The 19,884-nt window shown below is 44.8% G+C and overlaps 1 protein-coding gene across 10 annotated transcripts in view; it reads right to left on the minus strand.

Annotated features, from left to right (window-relative positions):
• The window catches only part of MAGI1 (membrane associated guanylate kinase, WW and PDZ domain containing 1), a 604,531-nt gene extending 598,748 nt beyond the window's left edge, over nucleotides 1-5,783 (minus strand). For all 10 annotated transcript variants that reach the window (XM_032411708.1, XM_032411705.1, XM_032411702.1 and 7 more), the window contains exon 1: nucleotides 4,869-5,783. In XM_032411708.1, the coding sequence (XP_032267599.1) occupies nucleotides 4,869-5,181 (313 nt within the window). In that variant the 5' untranslated portion in view covers nucleotides 5,182-5,783. The remainder of the gene's footprint in view (nucleotides 1-4,868) is intronic.
• Nucleotides 5,784-19,884: the final 14,101 nt, after the last annotated feature.

A 19,884-nucleotide genomic window follows, 5' to 3' on the forward strand; every position in this document is an offset into this window, starting at 1 on the left:
TTAGGAGTGCAAAGGACCTCCAGGGCACGCCCATTTTATTTCTGGCATGAAGAAGTGAAGGAATGAAGAAACGTCGGCCCAGAGAGGGTGACTTGCCCGAGAGGACAGCACTAGCAGGCAAAGCTTGCTCCAGAGCCCAGGTCAGCTGCACCATGGGTCATATTCTCAATGTCAGGCTGTGCCTTGGGACAGTGATTCTCAAAACTGTGCAAGCCTCCCAATCACCTGAGGGCTTCTTAAAAACTGCCCCACTGGAGCCGCCTTCGGAGCTGGGAGTCGCTAGGGATGGGGCAGGTCCAAGAATTCGCCTAACCAGTTCGCAGGGGACGCTATGGCCACCGGTGTGCGGGCCCTACTCTGAGACGCGCTGACCCAGGAATGAGCAGCCGGGGCTTTCGGGACCCAGCACAGCTGACCGCCGACCCAACTTCTGCCACTTGTGTGACTCCTGGAAAGGCTCCCCAAACTCCGAGGGCCTCAGTGTCCGACATCTGCGTCCAGGGGCGAGGAATAAAAAACAAAATGTCCATAAAGCACTAGCTTCGCCAAAAGCCTGGCACATTCTAAAGCAAGTGCTTAGCTTATATCCTATAACAAAATTAACTTAATTACCTTTTTTTCTTTTTCCACGTATCCTAGGATGGCTACAATTCAAACGACAGACAAGATTAAAGACTGGCAAAGATGCGGAGCAATTGGAATATTTTTGGCACCTATATTCGTAAGAGCAAAAAACGGTAAATAGTCCAATGACAAGCAAAACTATTTTAAAAACTGGTGTGTGTGTATATACATACCCGTACATACACACATACGTACGATGGACTACTACTCATCAATAAAAAAGAACAAAGAGGGGTGCCTGGCTGGCTCAGCCGGTAGAGCACGTGACTCTTGATCGTGGGGCTGTAAGTTTGAGCCTCACGATGGGTAAAGAGAATACTTAAAAAAAAAAAAAATAAATATATATATATATATATATATATACACTTAAAAAAAGAACAATGACACAATATGAAATCTCCAAAATACTTTGAAAAAAGTCAGACACAAAAGACTACATATGGCATTATTTCATTTATATGAACTTCAATAACAGACAAAATTAATCCATGGTACAGGAAATCAGATAGCCTTTGCCTCTGGAGGAGGTGTGGGGAACTGACTGGAAAGGGACAGAAGGGAAATTTCTAGAGTAATGGAAATGTTCTATATCCTGATTTGGGTCAAGATAAAATGAACATAGGGGCGCCTGGGTGGCTCAGTCGGTTAAGCGACTGCCTTCCGCTCTGGTCATGATCCCAGAGTCCTGGGATCGAGCCTCGCATTGGGCTCCCTGCTCATCAGGAAGCCTGCTTCTCCCTCTCCCACTCCCCCTGCTTGTGTTCCCTCTCTTGCTGTGTCTCTCTCTGTCAAATAAATAAATAAAAATCTTTAAAAAAAAAAAAATAAAATGAACATATACATTTGTCAAAACTCATCAAACTATATACTAAAGACCTGTGCATTTCACCACAAGTAAATATACACTTAAAAGTATAAAGTATATGCTATATTTTATTTATAAATAATACACAAAATAACATTTTTTTCAAAATAACATATTTTATGTAACATTTATATGTATCTGTAAATAGTTTTAGGCACTTTGTGACAAAAGACTGGCTTCCCCATCTAAAATGAACCAAGTTCCAGGGGCGCCTGGGTGGCTCAGTCGTTAAGCGTCTGCCTTCGGCTCAGGTCATGATCCCAGGGTCCTGGGATTGAGCCCTGCATCGGGCTCCCTGCTCGGCGGGAAGCCTGCTTCTCCCTCTCCCGCTCCGCCTGCTTGTGTTCCCTCTCTCACTGTGTCTCTCTCTGTCATATAAATAAATAAAATCTTTTAAAAAAATAAAATGAACCAAGTTCCAGTGATCCCAGGGTCCTGGGATCAAGCCCTGAGTTGGGCTCTGGCTCAGCAGGGGGCCTTTTTCTCCCTCTGCCTGTAGCTACCCCCTGCTTGTGCTCTCCCTCTCTCTCTCTCTCTCTGTCAAATAAATAAATAAAATCTTAAAATAAATAAATAAAATAAAATGAACCAAGTGCAACCTGGTGGATCCACTTAGCTTCGTTCCTTCACAATCTAGTCCTACTTCATATAATACCATTTGCTACAGACTATTTTAGTCTGTGCATCTTTCCAGGGAGCTGCCATGAAATAGAAACAGCAGAATTTTCTCCCACAAGAAGACCGTGACATTTCCATACAGACGGCACCCAAAGTTCCCTCTGTCCCTGGGAGTGGCTAGCTCAGGGTGCAGACAACACAAAAGTAACATTTTCCTTTACCACATACCAAGGATGAGTCTATCTAATATGATTACAACACAGTAATGAAGACATAGTAAGAGCAATCCTGTCGTATAATTTAAATCATATTCTTGCTACGAAGGGGACAGAAGACTAGTGAAATGCTTCCTAGTGCCATGTTTCTGTAATGAAGATGTTGGAAGAAGAACTGTGCCCATGTAATTATCCCATAAAATAGTAGCCTTCACACTGTGGTGGATTCCAGCCACATCTTTATGCTATCCTGAGTAGAACAAGTAGATTTACACACACACACACACACACACACACACACACACATGCACCTGCTAGGAACAATCCTATGCAGCACACAGAATGGTTCTGGGTGAAGGGAAATAACATTTGGAGACACTACAGTTTCCTTTCCATCCAGAGGGGTCTGATTCCAAACACACTTGATTATCTGACGCACCCTTCCTAAGTTCCATGATGAGGCACAATGCCTCTTGGATCTTTGATTACTGGTGGACAGAAGAGGTTCAGCCACACGCAGCATATTGCACGTTAAAAACAAGCCCCGATACAGGACCCACTAGACAGATAATAGACGGATAGGTCCTTCCGCCAACCCTTTCTCCAAAACACCCCTGCACCGAGACCTGTGGCTGCTCTCATCAAATGCTTTGACACAGTGTTTCCTCTACAGTTCTATTAAGTTCAAACAATCCAGGTACTGGCATTGAATTCATAATCCAGGTTCCGAACACCAAGAGCTAGGCTTAGAAATAAATCACTGGTCAAATTCAATTGAACATAATAATAGCTCATCTTCATTGGGAACTTACTATGTGCCAGGCCCTGTTCTGCACACTTTCCACTTATTAGCTTATGTAATACCTAAATGAAAGCCAGGTTACAGATGAGGACACACTCTCAGGGAAAGGAGGTGTTAGACCTCAAGCAAAGCCTGGGGAAATGCACAATGAATGAGGCACAGTCTCTTGTATGGACATGAGAAAAGGGGCCTAACTCATAGTTCAGAGTAAGTAAAAAGCTACAAAGTACACATTTAGGGGAGCCCAAAGGAAGAAGGGTTTGTTCAGATGCTGGAGGGCTTCCTGGAGGAGGTGTCCAAGTGGAAGATGAGGACATAAATGGCAGGAGCTTTTCGTAACTGTCCGTCTATCGCTCCCCAAACTACCAAAAGGCCTGATAATTCCTTCTGCCCCCTCCTCTGTTTCATCTGGAACAGGCCTTTTTCCAAGGATCTGCTCAACCCAGCCCAGCCCTCCTTTCCTTTAACACATTCTTGCAGCTGCTGCTTGCCTTCCAAGCCCTCAGGCACACATGGGAGCTTTTCACCACACTCAACTTTGCCACCTCCTCTGGTGCTTTCATGGAGGGGAACCTGTGTCACAGTACTTGGTGGTGCAAGTGATCCTTTAAGGGAATCAAGTCCTTCTCTGCTGGACTGATAATAGGGACAGCCCCTTGCCTGAACCAAACTGAGATGCAAGGGACTCCCCGCCACCAGCAGTCATCAAAGACGTGGGTACTTCTCTATAGGCTTCTAAGAGAGGAATCTGCCTTCATTCCCTCCCCAGAAATCAAGCCCTCCAGTCCAGGAGGGTCATCCCCCACCTCTTCCTCCTCGGCTTGCATTAAGGACTCAAACCCTCACTTCTGATACCTGTGTGACCTTGGGCAAGTAACTTATCCAATGTCAATCCCGGTTTCCTTACCTGTAACCTGAGGTTTATAAAAACAACTCGCTCTCAGAATTGTGAATCAGAATAAAACAGCCAAGGAAAGCATTCAACACAGAGCCTGGCACGTAGTAAGCTAACAGAGAAGAGATCAGCTACCATTATCATTATCAACGATAACGATGGTGATGGTGGTGGAGGTAGCAAAAATTTGGGCTTGATTCGCGCGGACAGAAATACTCCTTCTTTCCCTCCCCCCACGCCTGGGGCTGGGCCACACGACCGAGACACATGCGTCATCCAGCCCCGGGGTGAATGCAGGATCTTCAGGCGGCGGGCACAGGAACCGCAGGGCGGTCGTACCCCAAGCCACCTGGAGGGATGCCGGGTGAAGCCGATTTCGTGATGGAGGAGGTCAGTAACCACAGACCCCTCTTCTCGTTCATACCCATTCTCCCGGTCTGTGAACTGATAAGTGGCAAAGGAATGCAGTGGCTGCGCCTGCTGCATCACTCCCCAGAGGGGCCCGCAGACCGTCCACTTTGCCCCTGCCTCAGTTTCCCAACTCTCCTCCCCGCACAGGCGAAGCTGCGCTGTACTTGGTGGCTGATATAACAGGTTGGCAAACCAGGCCTGGGAAAAGTCTCCCCGCTTCCCGGCGCAAATCCAACCCCCTCTTTCCAACGCAGGTGGGCAAACAACCCACCATCTCTCAACAACTTTGCTTATTTCACCACGACAGGGCGCACGGCCCCGACTTCCCCTCTAAGCTGCGCTCGAAGGAGGAACGCGGGAAACGGAGATGCGGCGGGGGGCACTCCGCAGGCCTCTCCCCGTTTTGCGGGCGCCTCCCGGAGGCGCGTCCCGTCTTACCTTGTCTGACGGCTTTGAAGGTGACGGCCTCCTTGCAGCTGTCGATGACTCCCAGCACGTCATAGCGGGGCAAGCCGGACACCCGGATCCCCTGCACCTCCAGAAGCAGCTCCCCTTCGCCCAGCCGAGGGCCCTCGCCGCCGCCGGGAAGCCCCGCTGCTTCGGCCGCGGCCACCGCTCCGACATACGGAAACTCCCCATTCTCCGCGCCCCCCAGCACCTTCACCCCCAGCTCACCCTGGGGTCCCCGCTTTACGGTGCATTCGTGAACCTTGCTAGTCCAGTGGTTCTTCTTCTGGATCACTCTCGACATGATGGGTTACACCCCTCCTCCCCACCCCAACACAAAAAAATAATACAATGAGAGACAGGTGCCCCCACAGCACAAGCCCCCAAGCCCCCGCTCGTTCATGGGAGAGACATCTCCCCCAAAATAACGCAACGGGAGAGAAACTTGGCAGCCTCGCTCCCCTGCACACACTCGCGCACTCAAGGCATCATAAAACAAACTTTCTGAGCTTCCCCGCGAGCCCTGCACTGGCGCCCGTGAGCTTTGTTTGCATTCCGGTGCTTCTCGGTCCACGTTCCGGCGCCCGATCGTTCTCTCCCGGACCAGAGTCCACTCAGCGCCGCTTGGGTTATTTTTTTTTTCCCTCCCTTCCTTCCTTTCTTGCCTCTTAGAAATGCGGTGTCTCCTCTTTGCCTCCCGCCTGGCTCGCCTTTCCTCGCTGGCGGGCTGTTCCTGAGGGTGAGGGAAGCCCTTCCAGCCAGTTGCTGGGAGCCCTGGAGACGCGGTTGCCGGGCGGGGGGGGGGGGGGACAGGAGGGAAGTGCCTGCGGCCCCTTTAAGCAGATACAAAGGCTCGACTTGTTTTGTTACAGTTCATTCTATTCCGCGCCGCCGAGCGCAGCGGCCGGCGAGAGGAGACGCGCGCGCATGCGCCCCGCGGCCGCCTGCCGGCCGGCCCGCCCCACCTCTCCTTCCCGGAGGGAGAGATTCCACTGTGCTTCCCGTTGGGTCCTAAAACCTATCCTCCAGAACGCAATTTAGCCCCCTCCACTCACCCCTCTCATTCCTCCTTTTCTCTCCTTGCCCTGGAGTCAGCTAATCATTTGGGGGTAGGGGCATGTGCACGTGTTTTACTCCGACTGTTTGCAACTTTTGAAATATGGTCAATCTGGCTTTGGCATTTTAAAACCATTTCAAACAGGTGGGGGTTGGGGAGGCTCACACACTCACCCTCGCGCTCACACTCACGCACACACGCACGCACTCACGCCGGCCTAAGCCTCCTCACCGCCCTCGGCCAGTGGCTGGCCACGCTGTCGGTCACTCTGCCGGGCTTGTCCACCCCCGCCCCCACCCCCCGCGGTACTTCCCCCTAGTACCCCGGAGCCGGACCGGACCTGGAGGCGCTTGCCTGCTCTTTGCCTGCCTGCGCCCACCGGTTCGGGTCCTGGAGCTGGGACTGCCAGTGTCTCTGTGACCCTGGGTCCTCTGGCCCCCTACCTGGGATCCCTGTGAACTTTGGGATACCCTTAAACTTTGGAGCCAACTTTTTAGGACACAGGGAAAACTATAGGCAAGGGAAAGAAGCCAAATGGCTAGAGGGGGTTCAAGTCTTCAACCTAAAAGGGACCTAGCCTTTTAACTGTCTTTCCAGCAAAGATTTCTGGAGCCAGTCATATGTCCCAGGCTCAAGTTCCTGACTGGAGCCGAGAATCTTCGGACCCGCCCCGGGACCAGGAGATTAGGATCACCCACTGGTCTGCAATCTGCACCCGCGCCCAGGCGCCCGCGGGGGCGGGGGCTAGGCCGCCACCTCTCGGAATTCACAGCCCGGGGATCGGTGCCGCCCTGGGGTGCGAGCCGAGCGAGTGTCTATCCCTGCTAGGTTTCGGAATGAGCTCGGGGGCTGCGGACAGAAAGAATACCCTGGACCGGGAAGGCTGCCCTCCCCAAATAGCCCCCAAATCGAGAGTCTCCTGAGCAATCTCTTTTCCTCAGTGATTTATAACATATATGTTCATCAGTGGTCACAGAAGAGATTCCAAGTGCTAAACAAGGGAGGGAGGGGGAGAGACTCGGAAAGGATGGGATGCCGCTGTGGTCGGGGTTGAGAGCCCGGCTATGCTGTAGGTTCCAGCTGGTCCGATCTCTGTGTGACCTTGAGCAAGCTCCTTGACCCATCAGAGCCTTCCTCTCTCCCCTGCTAGGTAAGTATAACAATACCTTACAAGGTTCTTGGGAGTATTACATAGGAGAACACTTGTAAACTGTCCAGCTTGTAAAATGAATACTTGTAAAGTGGCATATAATAAAAACTTATATTATTATTAGTAGTAGTAGTAGTAGTAGTAGTATTTGGAAAAACAATTAGGAAATCATTTGGGGTCTCATGTTAGATGATGATGATAATTCCCCCTCTTTCTTCTAAACCTTAAAATATATAGGCACACACTTAAATATTTTGGAAGGACTGTTTGTGGGGCGCTATTCTAAGCTAATAAAAATAAGGGAAGACTGTTGATGCTTCTCTCCTGGGATATTCAGAACTGAAAGTCCCATTGCCTAGTATTTGTGCAAGAAGGAAGTGGCCAATTCTTCCTGGCTCTTAGTGAGGGAAATTTCATCTCCACTCTCTTTTCAAAGAAGCAGTCTGTCTCAAATTTAACTGAATCAGAATGAGTGGGAGCTTTAAAACTTTATTCCCAAGCCCAATCACAGATCCATCCAATCAGAATCTCAGGAATGGGTGCTCTCCTCTGGACTTTTCAGATCCCCCCTGCAGCGGTGCTGGTACACAACACTGAGGACCACAGGTCTAGCATCTTGATTCCTGAGCATTTTTAAAATACAGAACCTTTTGGAGAATAAACCTATGGTCTACATCATCCTCTAGAGTGTAAGCTCCAGGAGGGCCGGGAACTTTGGCAGTTTCGTTTACAGACATGTCCTCAGTTCCTAGAACCATATTTTGTACCTAGTCAATGCTCAAGTATTCGTTGAATGAATATCCCCATGCACATTTTGGCATACCATCTTAAAATGGAGTCACAAATGCCCCTACACATCACTAGTAAGCTTGACCTTGTGTGTTTTTCCCCTCCTCCCCGCTCCATATTTTAGTAGTCTGATTGCCTGCCAAGAATCCCCCACCTACCTGGAATCAGTGACTCTCTACCTCCCGCCTGGAGCCATCTAAAGGATGAGGCCAAGTGCTTCACAGGTCCTCCCACGACAGCAGTACCATCTTCCTTCTCCACGATGCCAAGTGTCCCTGCTGCTGAGAAGGGGAAAGGACCAGGAATTTAGCATCCTTCAGATTTCAGATGTGGAATAACCCCCAGAAAAGAAGGGATACATGAGGGTACAGAGGGCAGAATGGAGAGAGGTATAGAGAGACACATTATAAACCCAAGAACATAAAAGAGATAACTCGGACCTCCAAAGCAGCTAAAACCACCAATTTCCAGGTACTAAGTTTATGATGTTCCCAAACTTTCTGCTCCTCCTCCGACCCTTTCTATCTCCGCTGTTACGCCCAGTCCAGTTCCTGTGGCCCAGTCTAGAAGCAGGGCAGAAATCATATCTATCCTATCCAAACTTTGAGTTCTCAGCACCTAAACCCATGCCTTGCTTGGAATGTGCCCCATACACACTTGTTGAATGAGTATGTGAATGCACGGATCAAGTATGACATTAAACTGGGGCGCCTGGCTGGCTTAGTCAGTATAGAACATATGACTCTTGATCTCAGGGTTGTGGGTTCGAGCCCCACGTTGGGTGTAGAGATTACTGTTAAAAAAGTGTAACATTAAACTATAAGTATGTGACCTTTGACACAAAATCCATTTAGATTTGGTGACTAGAATTAAGGTATTTATAGATTGCTTTCTTGAAAGTAGATTTTTCTTGAACAGAGGTAAAATGGGATCCGAGTGTTTTGGTTTCTTTCACTTCTGCTATGACTTTGGCAATATATTCCAATGGAGAAAATAATACCACAAAATATCTAACTTTGAGACTTACCATATGTGCCAGGATCATTCTGTGATTTAATCATCACAACAACTGTGCGAGGTAGGTATGACTTGGATTTTACATGAATGAACTTGATTTTACAATTGAGGAACATGAAACAAGTAAAGAAACTTGCTCCCAAGCATGGAAGCGACAAAGCTAGGATACCAATCCAGAGGCATAATCCAAAGTCCATACTCAGAACCACTGCACTGTGAAAGTGTAGGATATGGCCATCTGCCATTTAGCATATTTGGGGAATAGCATCTTTTTGGCTCCTGAATCTGCCACATAGTTTGTGCACCCTAATTAAGTCACCCTCCTATCTCTTCCCTATAATCTGATGGAATATGCTGTTCCACTCTGGAATCCAATCTCCTGTTCCCCATCCACAGACTCAAAATGAATAATGTACTGGGATGTAAAGAGGATTAATTTGCAAATATTTCTAAATTGTTTGGAGATCTGTACCACAGGTGATGTGCCAAACATCCTTATACTATTATTGCACAAGCATTTCAACAATGAAATTTTAAGAAGCACAGTAGATTCAGATGAGAACTAAACTGTAACACAATAAACTCTACACAAATTAAGGTTTTTTTTTTTAAAGATTTTATTTATTTATTTGAGAGTGAGAGCACAAGCCGGGGGGGGGGGGGGGGCACAAGGGAGAGGGAGAAGCAGGCTCCCCGCTGAGCAGGGGTCCTACTGCGGGGCTTGATCCCAGGACCCTGGGATCATGACCTGAGCCAAAGGCAGGCGCTTAACCAACTAAGCCATCCAGGCGCCCCACAAATTAAGGTCTTATTTTCATATAACTATTCCATTAAAGGGAAGAGGAAAAAAAACACAAATATAATATGTACGTCTCTCTTCTCTCTCCCAAATATGTTTCTTCCCAAAGTTTTCCAGTTGTGATTAAAGAAATTTATCATGGCAGTCTAAAGTGGCATTTTACTTCATTTTTCTGATAACGTGAGGATGGGAAATGAGTTGGTCAGCTCTGGGGCAAAGGAGGACATATAAATCGGTTATCTTTTAATTTCTGAAGAATGCCATCAAGAGGCATAAATTATAGATATCAAGATAAATACTCTGTATTCAATAAGGTAACTGACTCCATACTGGTGATTTAGAGCGGAAGACCAACAGAGAAGGTTGAAGCCATTAGTTGAGAAGGAAGGGAAATGGCAATGGGAGCCATTTTCCTAGTCATCTGTGGGAGGCACTTTTATGATTTACTTGATAACTTGTTCTTTTCCACACAGGGGAGGCGGATGGGTGGTTTTCTCTGACTGTAGTGTTCCTGCCTTCAGTACTTCCAGATAGGCAAGAATAAATAAAATGGTAATTCTTAGGATCTTTCAAGATATCACACATGAACTATTCTTTTAATACCCCAGAAGAGTAACTTCAGGAAGAGGGTCTAATCCTGGCTACTGTTGTAGTTTGCTTCTATGTGAAAAATAAATACTGATAACTACAAGATTTGAAATTTGATGTTGGGTTTGAGGAGCCAAGAGAAACCCAAGAATTTATCATGGGAATCTCCCCTAAAATTTCACAAATGTTTCACTATATAAAACACAAAGTATCATCCTGCATAATTCCCCCCAAAATACACCTGTTGATAGTGTTAATTTCCTTGGGAACAGGATATTTGCATTCTTTGATAACAGACATGTGTATCTCCTTTCTATTTCCCACCAACTCTGAAAATATAGTCATTGGAGTATGGTAGATGCTTAAATAATACAGGATTTTATTGTTGAAGTTGTTCATGCTCTATATTTCTTCTTTATTTTAGATCTTTAACAGTTTACTGTGCTAAAACAGAACTGAATGAGAGAAGAGGAAAATATACTTTGAAACCAAGGGTGGGATGCCCATATTTTTTGTAAACGAATGTTTCTGTCTTTTGACATTGCTTTTTTTAAAAGATTTATTCATTTATTATTTTTTTTTAAGATTTTATTTATTTATTTATTTGAGAGAGTGAGACATGATGGGGGGGTGGGAGGGCAGAGGGAGAGGGAGAAGCAGACTCCTCGCTGAGCAGGGAGCCCGATGCGGGACTCAATCCCAAGATCCTGGGATCATGACCTGAGCAAAAGGCAGATGCTCAAACGACTGAGCCACCCAGGTGCCCCTATTTATTTATTTAGAGAGAGCGAGTATGCACACGCATGAGCGTGAGGCAGGGGAGAGGGGCAGAAGGAGAGAATCTTCAAGCAGACTCTCCGCTGAGCACAGAGCCCAACACAGGGCTTGCTCTCATGACCCATGATGTCATGACCTGAGTTGAAACCGAGAGTGAGATGCTCACCCAACTGAGCCACCCAAGCGCCCGCCCCATGGGATGTCCATATTTTAAAAAATACCCGAGTAATATTCATTTTTGCAGAACAATTTAAAAAACAGATAATAAAAAGGCAGCATTAAGTTTAGTCGTTTGAATTTATATTCCCAAGAGGTAACTTTTTACATATGAGTGTATCTTCTCCTGGACCTTGACCAATACAAACACACATACATGCACACACACACAATGTCTACTCTCTTAAGTTCTCTCTCTTTCCACTTGGGATTTATAGTTAATTTATGGAATAAAGTAATCCTTTTTATGTTTTTCCACTCACTGATATACTATCCATTTCCTGTTTGTAAACATAAACCTGTATTTATCACTTCCAGTAGTTCAACAATATTTTTTGTTTGTTTTTCAATAACATTTTATTCTTCCAGTGTTCCAAAAGGTATTTAACCAATGCCCTGTTAATGATCATTTAAGATTCTGAGTGGGCTAAAGTAATCATTTGTATCAGGATGATTTGGTTGCCAGTGACAGAAACCCGGCTGAACTAACTTAAGCAAAGAAGTAAGTGAATTAGCCCATGGAACTTAGAAGACCAGAGATGAAACTATTTTTCAGCACTGCTCGATGAAGAGGCTTGAAGCCATGCTCTTGGCTTTCTCCCCCTGAGTCTCTTGGCTCTGCTTTCCTCTGTTGCCCTCATCCCCTCCTACCACATACAGATTGGCCTTCTCCTGACAGCCAGGAAGCCGTTTTGACTATGCAAACTTAGCAATCCCAGAAGAAAGGAGATTTTCACTCACAGATGGAAAAAGCAATCAGGGAAATTTCAGTCTCTATTAAAGCTTTCAGTTTCAGTTGTTCAGAGTTCAAGTAGAGTCTGCCTACCTTTCAGTGGCTTTGACAATAAACACAAGTGAGTCACAAACATCATTAGCTGCCTGATCAAGCCTGGCCAGGGTGTGTGTGAACTTGGGACTAAAGAAACCTCATCAAGGTGGGTTCCTCTGTAGGCTTTTATCATGATTCCCTTTTCTACAGTGACCTCAGAGTTCCAAGAATTCAGACAGTTGTAGGAATTTGATTCCAACCAAAGCTGCAGTGGTTGGCCCAGGTTTGGGAACAGTTCAGGATTGAACCCTTTACAAAGGAAGCCAGTCAGGTGTGAGACTTGTTTAATACAGATACACTGTTAAACTACCTAACATCAATTTCAAATGTTCTGAAGTGAGTTTTTCTGGGGCAAAACTAAAAAAAGAATTAAATATTCCAAGATGGCCATGACAGTTGGCAGATTGTTTCTTCATTCCTTCCTTCGTTCAACAAATGTTGATTAAAGACTTATTTTGTCAATCCTTCTGGGCACTGATGGTACGGAACTAAGTGACATACTTTTTTTTTCCTGGAGGAAGCTTGCCCCCTAACTGGATACTGGAAGAAGAAAACAGACCAGGGACGCCTGGCTGACTCTGGAAGTAGAACCTACACCTCTAGATGTTAGGGGTTGTGAATTTGAGCCTCACATTGGGAATAGAATTTACTTAAAAAAAAAAAAAAGAAAAGAAATTCAAAAGAAAAAGAAAAAAAACAGACCAATTCAAAACTGTTTGGTTAAGTTCAGTGACAGGGAGCCCAGGGTGATCCTGAAGAACATCTTTTTTTTTTTTTTTTTTTTTTTTTTTTTTTTAAGAGAAGGAGCAATGGAAGGGGCAGAGGGAGAGGGAGAGAGAGAATCCTAAACAGGCTCTACACTCAGCACAGAGCCCGACAGGGGGCTTGATCCCACAACCCCAAGATCATGACCTGAGCAAAAACCAAGAGTTGGAGGCTTGACCACCTGAGCCACCCAGGCGACCCCTAAAGGACATTTTATAAAGGAGGATTGTCATTTGTATCCATAAAGCACAACTCTGTCTTGCCACAAAGCTGATCCAGCAAACTCTAGGTGGGGTTTGAGAAGATGACTCAGGATAATAAAGCAATCTGGAATCTGAGCAACCTTGCTCCTTGAACTGTGCCATCTTTGGAAAATTGTTCCCCAGAAAATCTTGTAGCCAGATGAATGAGGACCCAAAAAAATGTATTATTCACTTTCCAAATTTAGCACGTTCCTAGAATTTTAAACTCATTTTTATGGACTGTTGCCCAGGTGAGGGGAGCCTTAGCCAAACCCAGAGTGGTTATGAGCAACAGCCCCCTCCCCAGGGAGTCAGTGCCCAAATTTGGAGTCCTTGTATCCAGAACATTCCTGGCACTAACTGGCTGAGAAATTCAGCATGCCTGAGTTTGGGTACCCCAAGGATTTTACATGCTGCAGGGAACTGCTGAATTAAGCTAAGTGTTGGAAGACACTGCAGTTTTAATTATTAAGTTAGCCCTCTGCTTTAGCAAAAACACAAGTTGGCATATGCCTGGGAATGTTTCCCCTTCCAAACTCACAGCATCTGCATTTTTCAGATGTTTGACCTTGATCTTGTGACCTTTCCTCTAGAATCCTGAGAGTTCTGGGAACACTCAGAGCAGAAACTGGACAGATAGCAAATCTTTTTTTGTTTTCTTTTTTTTTTTTTCACCTAAATCCTCCATTACCCTGTTTCACAGTAGACCCAACTTCCCCTTCAGTTATTAATTTTATTTTAACATATCTCAGTGTGACTTCACTTTTTTAATTGACAAAACTAAAGCCCAAACTAAAGCCCAAAACTATTAAAGCTATACGATCCTCTTGCTAAGGCAACCTGGCATTTCCTGACGCTGTTCAACAGATAGCTGAGACTCTTCTCTAGGAGAGCGTTTTCAAACTTTTTTGAAGGCTGTTCAGAATAAGAAATGCATTCTGTTTCACTACCCAGCACACATACACATATATACATATGATTGAAACTAAAGTTTCATGAAACCATATTTCTCCTTGCACTGTGTAAGGGGAATCTGGACCGCAGCCAGATCTATTCGTTAACCTTTCTCTGTATCACCAATGAGCTAAGGACGGTCTTACATGTTTAAATGACTGAAAAACAAATCAAAAGAATAATATTTATGTTGAGACATGTTTACAGAATGTCTTGAACTCCTCTAAATCTTCACGTTTATTATCTCATTAAATCTTTACACTGATTTGTCTTTGTGTTAATCAAAGTCATGACTGATAGAAATGGTTAACAAAATAGAAATTGGTTAACAGTTTTTGAGTGTGCTGGGTATTTTGGTAAATGCTTTGGATGATGCATTTATTTAATCCACTCTACTCTATGAGGCAGGGAACATTAGGATTCCCATTTTACAGATGAAGAAACAGAGGCTTAACCAGGCTGGGTAATTTGCACAGGATCACACAACTAGGAAGTTTCAGTTGGGATTTGATCTTAGGCTTCTCTGCTTCCAGATCTGTGATTTTTACTGCTCTTGGGGTTTGCAGCCTTTGACCACAACTTGACACATAACATGGGCCCAGTGCATATTTGAAGAGTGAATGAATACATGCACAAATGGGTGAAGGATGCAGGGATAGAATGATAGTCTCTTATGATTTTGACCAACTATGGGAACACAGATAAATTAGGTGATTGCTTGGTGCTTTAAAAAGCAAGCAAACAGGGTGCCTGGGTGGCTCAGTTGGTTAAGCATCTGACTTCCGCTCAGGTCATGATCTCAGGGTCCTGGGATTGAGCCCCAAGTCGAGCCCCACATCAGGCTCTGCACTCAGTGGGGTGTCTGCTTGAAGATTCTCTCTCTCTCCCTGTGCCCCTCCCCCTGCTTGCACACACACTCTCTCTCTCTCTAAAAATAAAATAAATAAATCTTTTTTTTTAAAGCAAGCAAGCAAAGTAAATGTCTCATTTATCAAATGCCAAAAAGTGCATGTAAATGCTTTCAATACCTTTTCTCATTTGACCCTCACAATGACACTAGGAGGCAGATGCTATCCCTATTTTGCAGAAGAAGAGACTGAAGTTCAGAGAGGTTAAGTACTTTGCCTAAGATGACATGACCAGTATTCAGACCTGGTGTGACTAACATCATATTTTTATTTTTATTTTTTTTAAAGGTTTTATTTATTTATTTGACACAGAGAGACAGCGAGAGAAGGAACACAAGCAGGGGGAGTGGGAAAGGGAGAAGCAGGCTTCCCGCGGAGCAGGGAGCCCAACTCGGGGCTCGATCCCAGGACCCTGGGATCATGACCTGAGCCGAAGGCAGACGCTTAACGACTGAGCCATCCAGGTGCCCCAAACATCATATTTTTAATCACAATGCCATGTACCTCCATTTATTAATTTATTTTTTAAAAAGTTTATTTATTTATTTAAGTAATCTCTACACCCAGCATGGGGCTGGAGCTCACAACCCTGAGATCAAGAGTCACATGCTCCTCCAACTGAGCCAGCCAGGCACCCCCATTTATTAATTTCTAATGCCACTGTAATACTAGCTACCCCATAGTTTTTTAGGCAAAATAAACAATGCATCAGAGACTTCATTAATAACTATAATGGGGGCATGTGGCTGGCTCAGTCGGTTAAGCATCTGCCTTTGGCTCAGGTCATGATCCCGGGGTCCTGGGATCAAGTTCCATGTTGGGCTCCCTGCTTAGTGGGGAGCCTGCTTCTCCCTCTCCTGTTGCCTGCCCCTCCCCCTGCTTGTGCACGCTCTCTCTCTCTCTCTGTCAAATAAATAAATAAAATCTTTAAAAAAATAACTATAATGTTTTATAACAACACATTTCTCTATCAAAAAATTCAAAACCCAAGGTGGAAGAAATAGAGGAGGTATAGAGATGTCTTTCAGTACATTTGATATGAAGACTATGTTATTAAAATGTTGTATAATCTTTGCAAATTTTCTGTAAATCTAAAATGATTCCAAAATTAGCAGTTTGGGGCGCCTGGGTAGCTCAGTCGATTAAGCATCTGACTTTGGCTCAGGTCATGATCTCAGGATCATGGGATCGAGCCCCGCATCGGGCTCCCTGCTCAGCGGGGAGTCTGCTTCTCCTCCTGCCCCTCACCCCGCTCATGTTCTCTCTCTCTCTCACTCTCAAATAAATAAACAGAATCTTTTTTAAAAATAGATAAATAAAATTAACTATTTATAAAACACTGAAGCACATGAAAAATGTTTAATTTGTCAGCAGGGAAATGCAAACCAAGACCACAATGAGATACTACTATACACCCACTAGGATGGGTAGAATTTTTTTTTTAATGGAAAATTTTCAAATGAAGATGTGTAGAAATTCGAAACTTATACATTGCTGGTGGGACTATAAATGATGTAGACACTGTGCTAAACAGCTTAATTGTCCCCCAATAAGTTAAACAGAGAGTTACCGTATGACCCAACAATTCCACTCCTAGGTATATATGACCCAAAAGAATTGAAAATAAGTGTACAGGGGTGCCTGGGTGGCTCAGTCGTTAAGCGTCTGCCTTCAGCTCAGGTCATGGTCCCAGGGTCCTGGGATCGAGCCCCGCATTGGGCTCCCTGCTCAGCGGGAGGCCTGCTTCTCCCTCTCCCACTCCCCCTGCTTATGTTCCCTCTCTCGCTGTCTCTCTCTGTGTGTCAAATAAATAAATAAAATCTTAAAAAAAAAAAAAAGAAAAGAAGTGTACAAACAAAAACTTGGACATGAATGTTCGTAGCAGCATTCACAATAGCCAAAGGTGGAAACCACCCAAATGTCCATCAACAGCTGAATGGATAAACATAATGTGGTTATCCATACAATGGAATATTATTCAGTTATAAAAAGAAACAAAGTACTGATACATATTATAACACAGAAGAACCCTGAAAATATGATGTCAAGTGAGGGAAGCTGAATACAAAAGACCACATATTCTATGATTCCATTTATATGAAATGTCCAGAATAGGCAAATTCATAGAGAGAGGAAGTGAATTAGTGGTTATAAGGAGGCAAGGAATTGAGGGGAGCAGGAAGAGAAGTGCTGTGAATGGTTATGGGATTTCCTTTTGGGGTGAAGAAAATGTTCTAGACTTAAATAGTGCTGATGGTTGCACAGCACTGTGAATGTATTAAATGCCACTGAATTGTATGCATTAAAATTATTAAAAGGGTGAACTTTATGTTACATGAATTTTACTTAAATTAAAAAAAATACTCTGACAGCATTTAAAAAACTGTGATATACTAAAATTATATAGTGCTGGAGTATACAATATAACGTACAAAGCAAAAATTTAAAATATTCCATGAAAACCAGTGTTCAGTACTCACCTTGCTGCAGAGCATGAACTTTCATAACTGGCCGCTCTAGAACCAAAGCCTTGTGCTGTCCCATATGGTGACATCCTTAGGCAAGTTTTATACCCTATCTGAGATTCACTGTCCTCGTTCATAGACTGTGTATGATTGCTGTTAGCCATGGCAAAATGCTCCTTCTATAAGTTGTCACTTAGCCTAAAAATGATGATGATGGTGAATATATACTTCCTTCTCTTTTTCCTTTGTATCTTACTGAGTGTTGCTGACCTACCTAGTGATCATTACATTAAAAGCCAAATGATCTGGTTTGGGGGGGATAATAATCACATTTTTATATGCATACGTGGCTTTCTACATCCTAGGATAAGTATCCTGTGAACAGGTCTTTAAAGTAGTTTCCAAAGGAGAATAGCAATCCACTATAACTATTATGCTAGGTTTTGTTGAAATTTAGGCTAAATTGCTGTTACTAAAATTTCTAGGATGGTCCCAAGCTGTTATTAAGTAAGAATAATCATGTAATCTAGGAGTTGATAGAACAGACTTTATTAAGAAAAAAGAGATGTACTTTTCCTTCCCTTCCCCTTGAGGATAACTAAGCTGTCACTGTGAATATCAAGACTGCTATTTCTTCTTCTATTTGCATACTGCATCCTCCCAGGTAATTTATGGAGCAAATCCTAACGTAGCTCCTGAAGAAAGCCTATAGCTCCTTAGTGTCATCAGTAACAGAAAGGCCAAAACATTTAAAGAGGCAGAGGGAATTCATCTCCCAAAATGTTCCGACCCAAGACTCTCTGCCCTACACCATACACAATTCTTCCACCCACACAACTCAGCCTTGTAAGGAAGACAGTGACACTTCTAGAACCCTGCCCTCTAGTGTCTGCTCCTTTTCCTCTCCGGCTCTCCCGGGAGTTGAGGAATGCTGGAAAGAGCCGCAGGGTTTGGCTTTCAGTTGGTCAACCCCGACCCTGATTTCTCTATGGGACATTTTCAATCTCCGTTCTTGGCGTGGAACCACAGCACGACGGAAGCCGCCAGCTGAGTGAATATTCGTCCAAGGTTGCGAGGAGGGGGGTGGGGGGGGAGTCACATGGATATCTGAGGAGGGAAGGATTGAACAGAGTTCCCATCCCTGCTCAGGCATTCTCATCTTACTGACAACTGTAATGAAGTTTGACTCATTGCCTACTGGATTAAAACCATCAAAATAGCAGGGGGAATGTCAAGTGAGGGAATACTCACTTACAATAAAGAATACTCTGTATTCTTTATTTGACTCCTCGAACTAGGTGAAATGTCCTGTACTCATTTTAGTGGCACCTATACTTTTTATTCAGGCATTCATTCCTTCCAAACTATTGACTGAGTGCCTACTATGTACCAACAATTTGCTGAGCACTGGGTACTGATTCAGCCTTTCATTCAAGAAATATTGATTGCGTGCCTAATACATGCCAGGCATTTGAGCTACGAGGGGAAAAGTAGGCAAGTAAATGGACAAAAGCTCCACATTCTCATGGAGCTTACATTTTAGTGGAGCAATACAAAAATGAGAATATAGTGTTTGAATAGCATAGGTGCTATGCAATGGGGAAAAAGGCAATTGTGAGGCCCACACTGGGCTGTTATGTATAAGGGCATCGGGGAGGCCTCTTGGCTAAGTTCGTATTTGAGCAGCAACCCGATGGAAGTGAGAGCATGGATTAAGCGGATGTCCCGGAGACAGTGTTCCAGGCAGAGGGAACAGCAGGGGCAAAGCCCCGAGGTGGGCGTGTGGTTTGGCAGGGAAATACAGAGGTGAAAACAACAGACTGTGGAATGTAGAGCTCCACGGTTGTGGAGACAGATAGGAATCAAACATCTCCCAAATAGATGTCTAAATCCAAAGGGACCTGTGTACCAAGAGGAATACACAGATGGGGCTGGAAGAGCCTATAAAGACACCTGATCAAATCTGAGGGAAGGATTGATTCCTTCAGGGAATGTGGTTTAAACTGAAATCCAAAGAAGAAGGAGACATTAACTTGGTGGAGGGGACTGAGACTCTGGGGTATTAGGGAGGGTATTTCCTGTACAGGGAACAGTATGTGTTCAAAGGGGTGGAAGGGGACAGGGCTAGTTCAAAGTTATGTAAGATCCAGACGTCTGCCTTGCGGAGAATGAAGAGGAAAGCATCCTCGATAAGCTGGAAGATACAAGCAGGGGACAAATCAGCCCGGGTCTCTACAGTTTGTAATGACTTAACTGTTGAAGTAACGACACTTACTGTCTGCCTTTCCTGCTGGAGCAAGTTCCAGGGGGGCTGGAACCCTGTCTCGTTCACTACTGGGTCCCCCGCTCAGGCCCAGGATGCGGCCCAAGGCCATGGCACGGTTTCTATTTACCGACGGGCTGGCTGGCTTGCTGACATCTCCGGCCATCCAACCACACACCAGCCTCAAG

This window comes from Phoca vitulina, unplaced genomic scaffold, assembly GCF_004348235.1.
Source record: "Phoca vitulina isolate PV1807 unplaced genomic scaffold, GSC_HSeal_1.0 scaffold13, whole genome shotgun sequence".
In the NCBI taxonomy this organism is placed as follows: domain Eukaryota; kingdom Metazoa; phylum Chordata; class Mammalia; order Carnivora; family Phocidae; genus Phoca; species Phoca vitulina.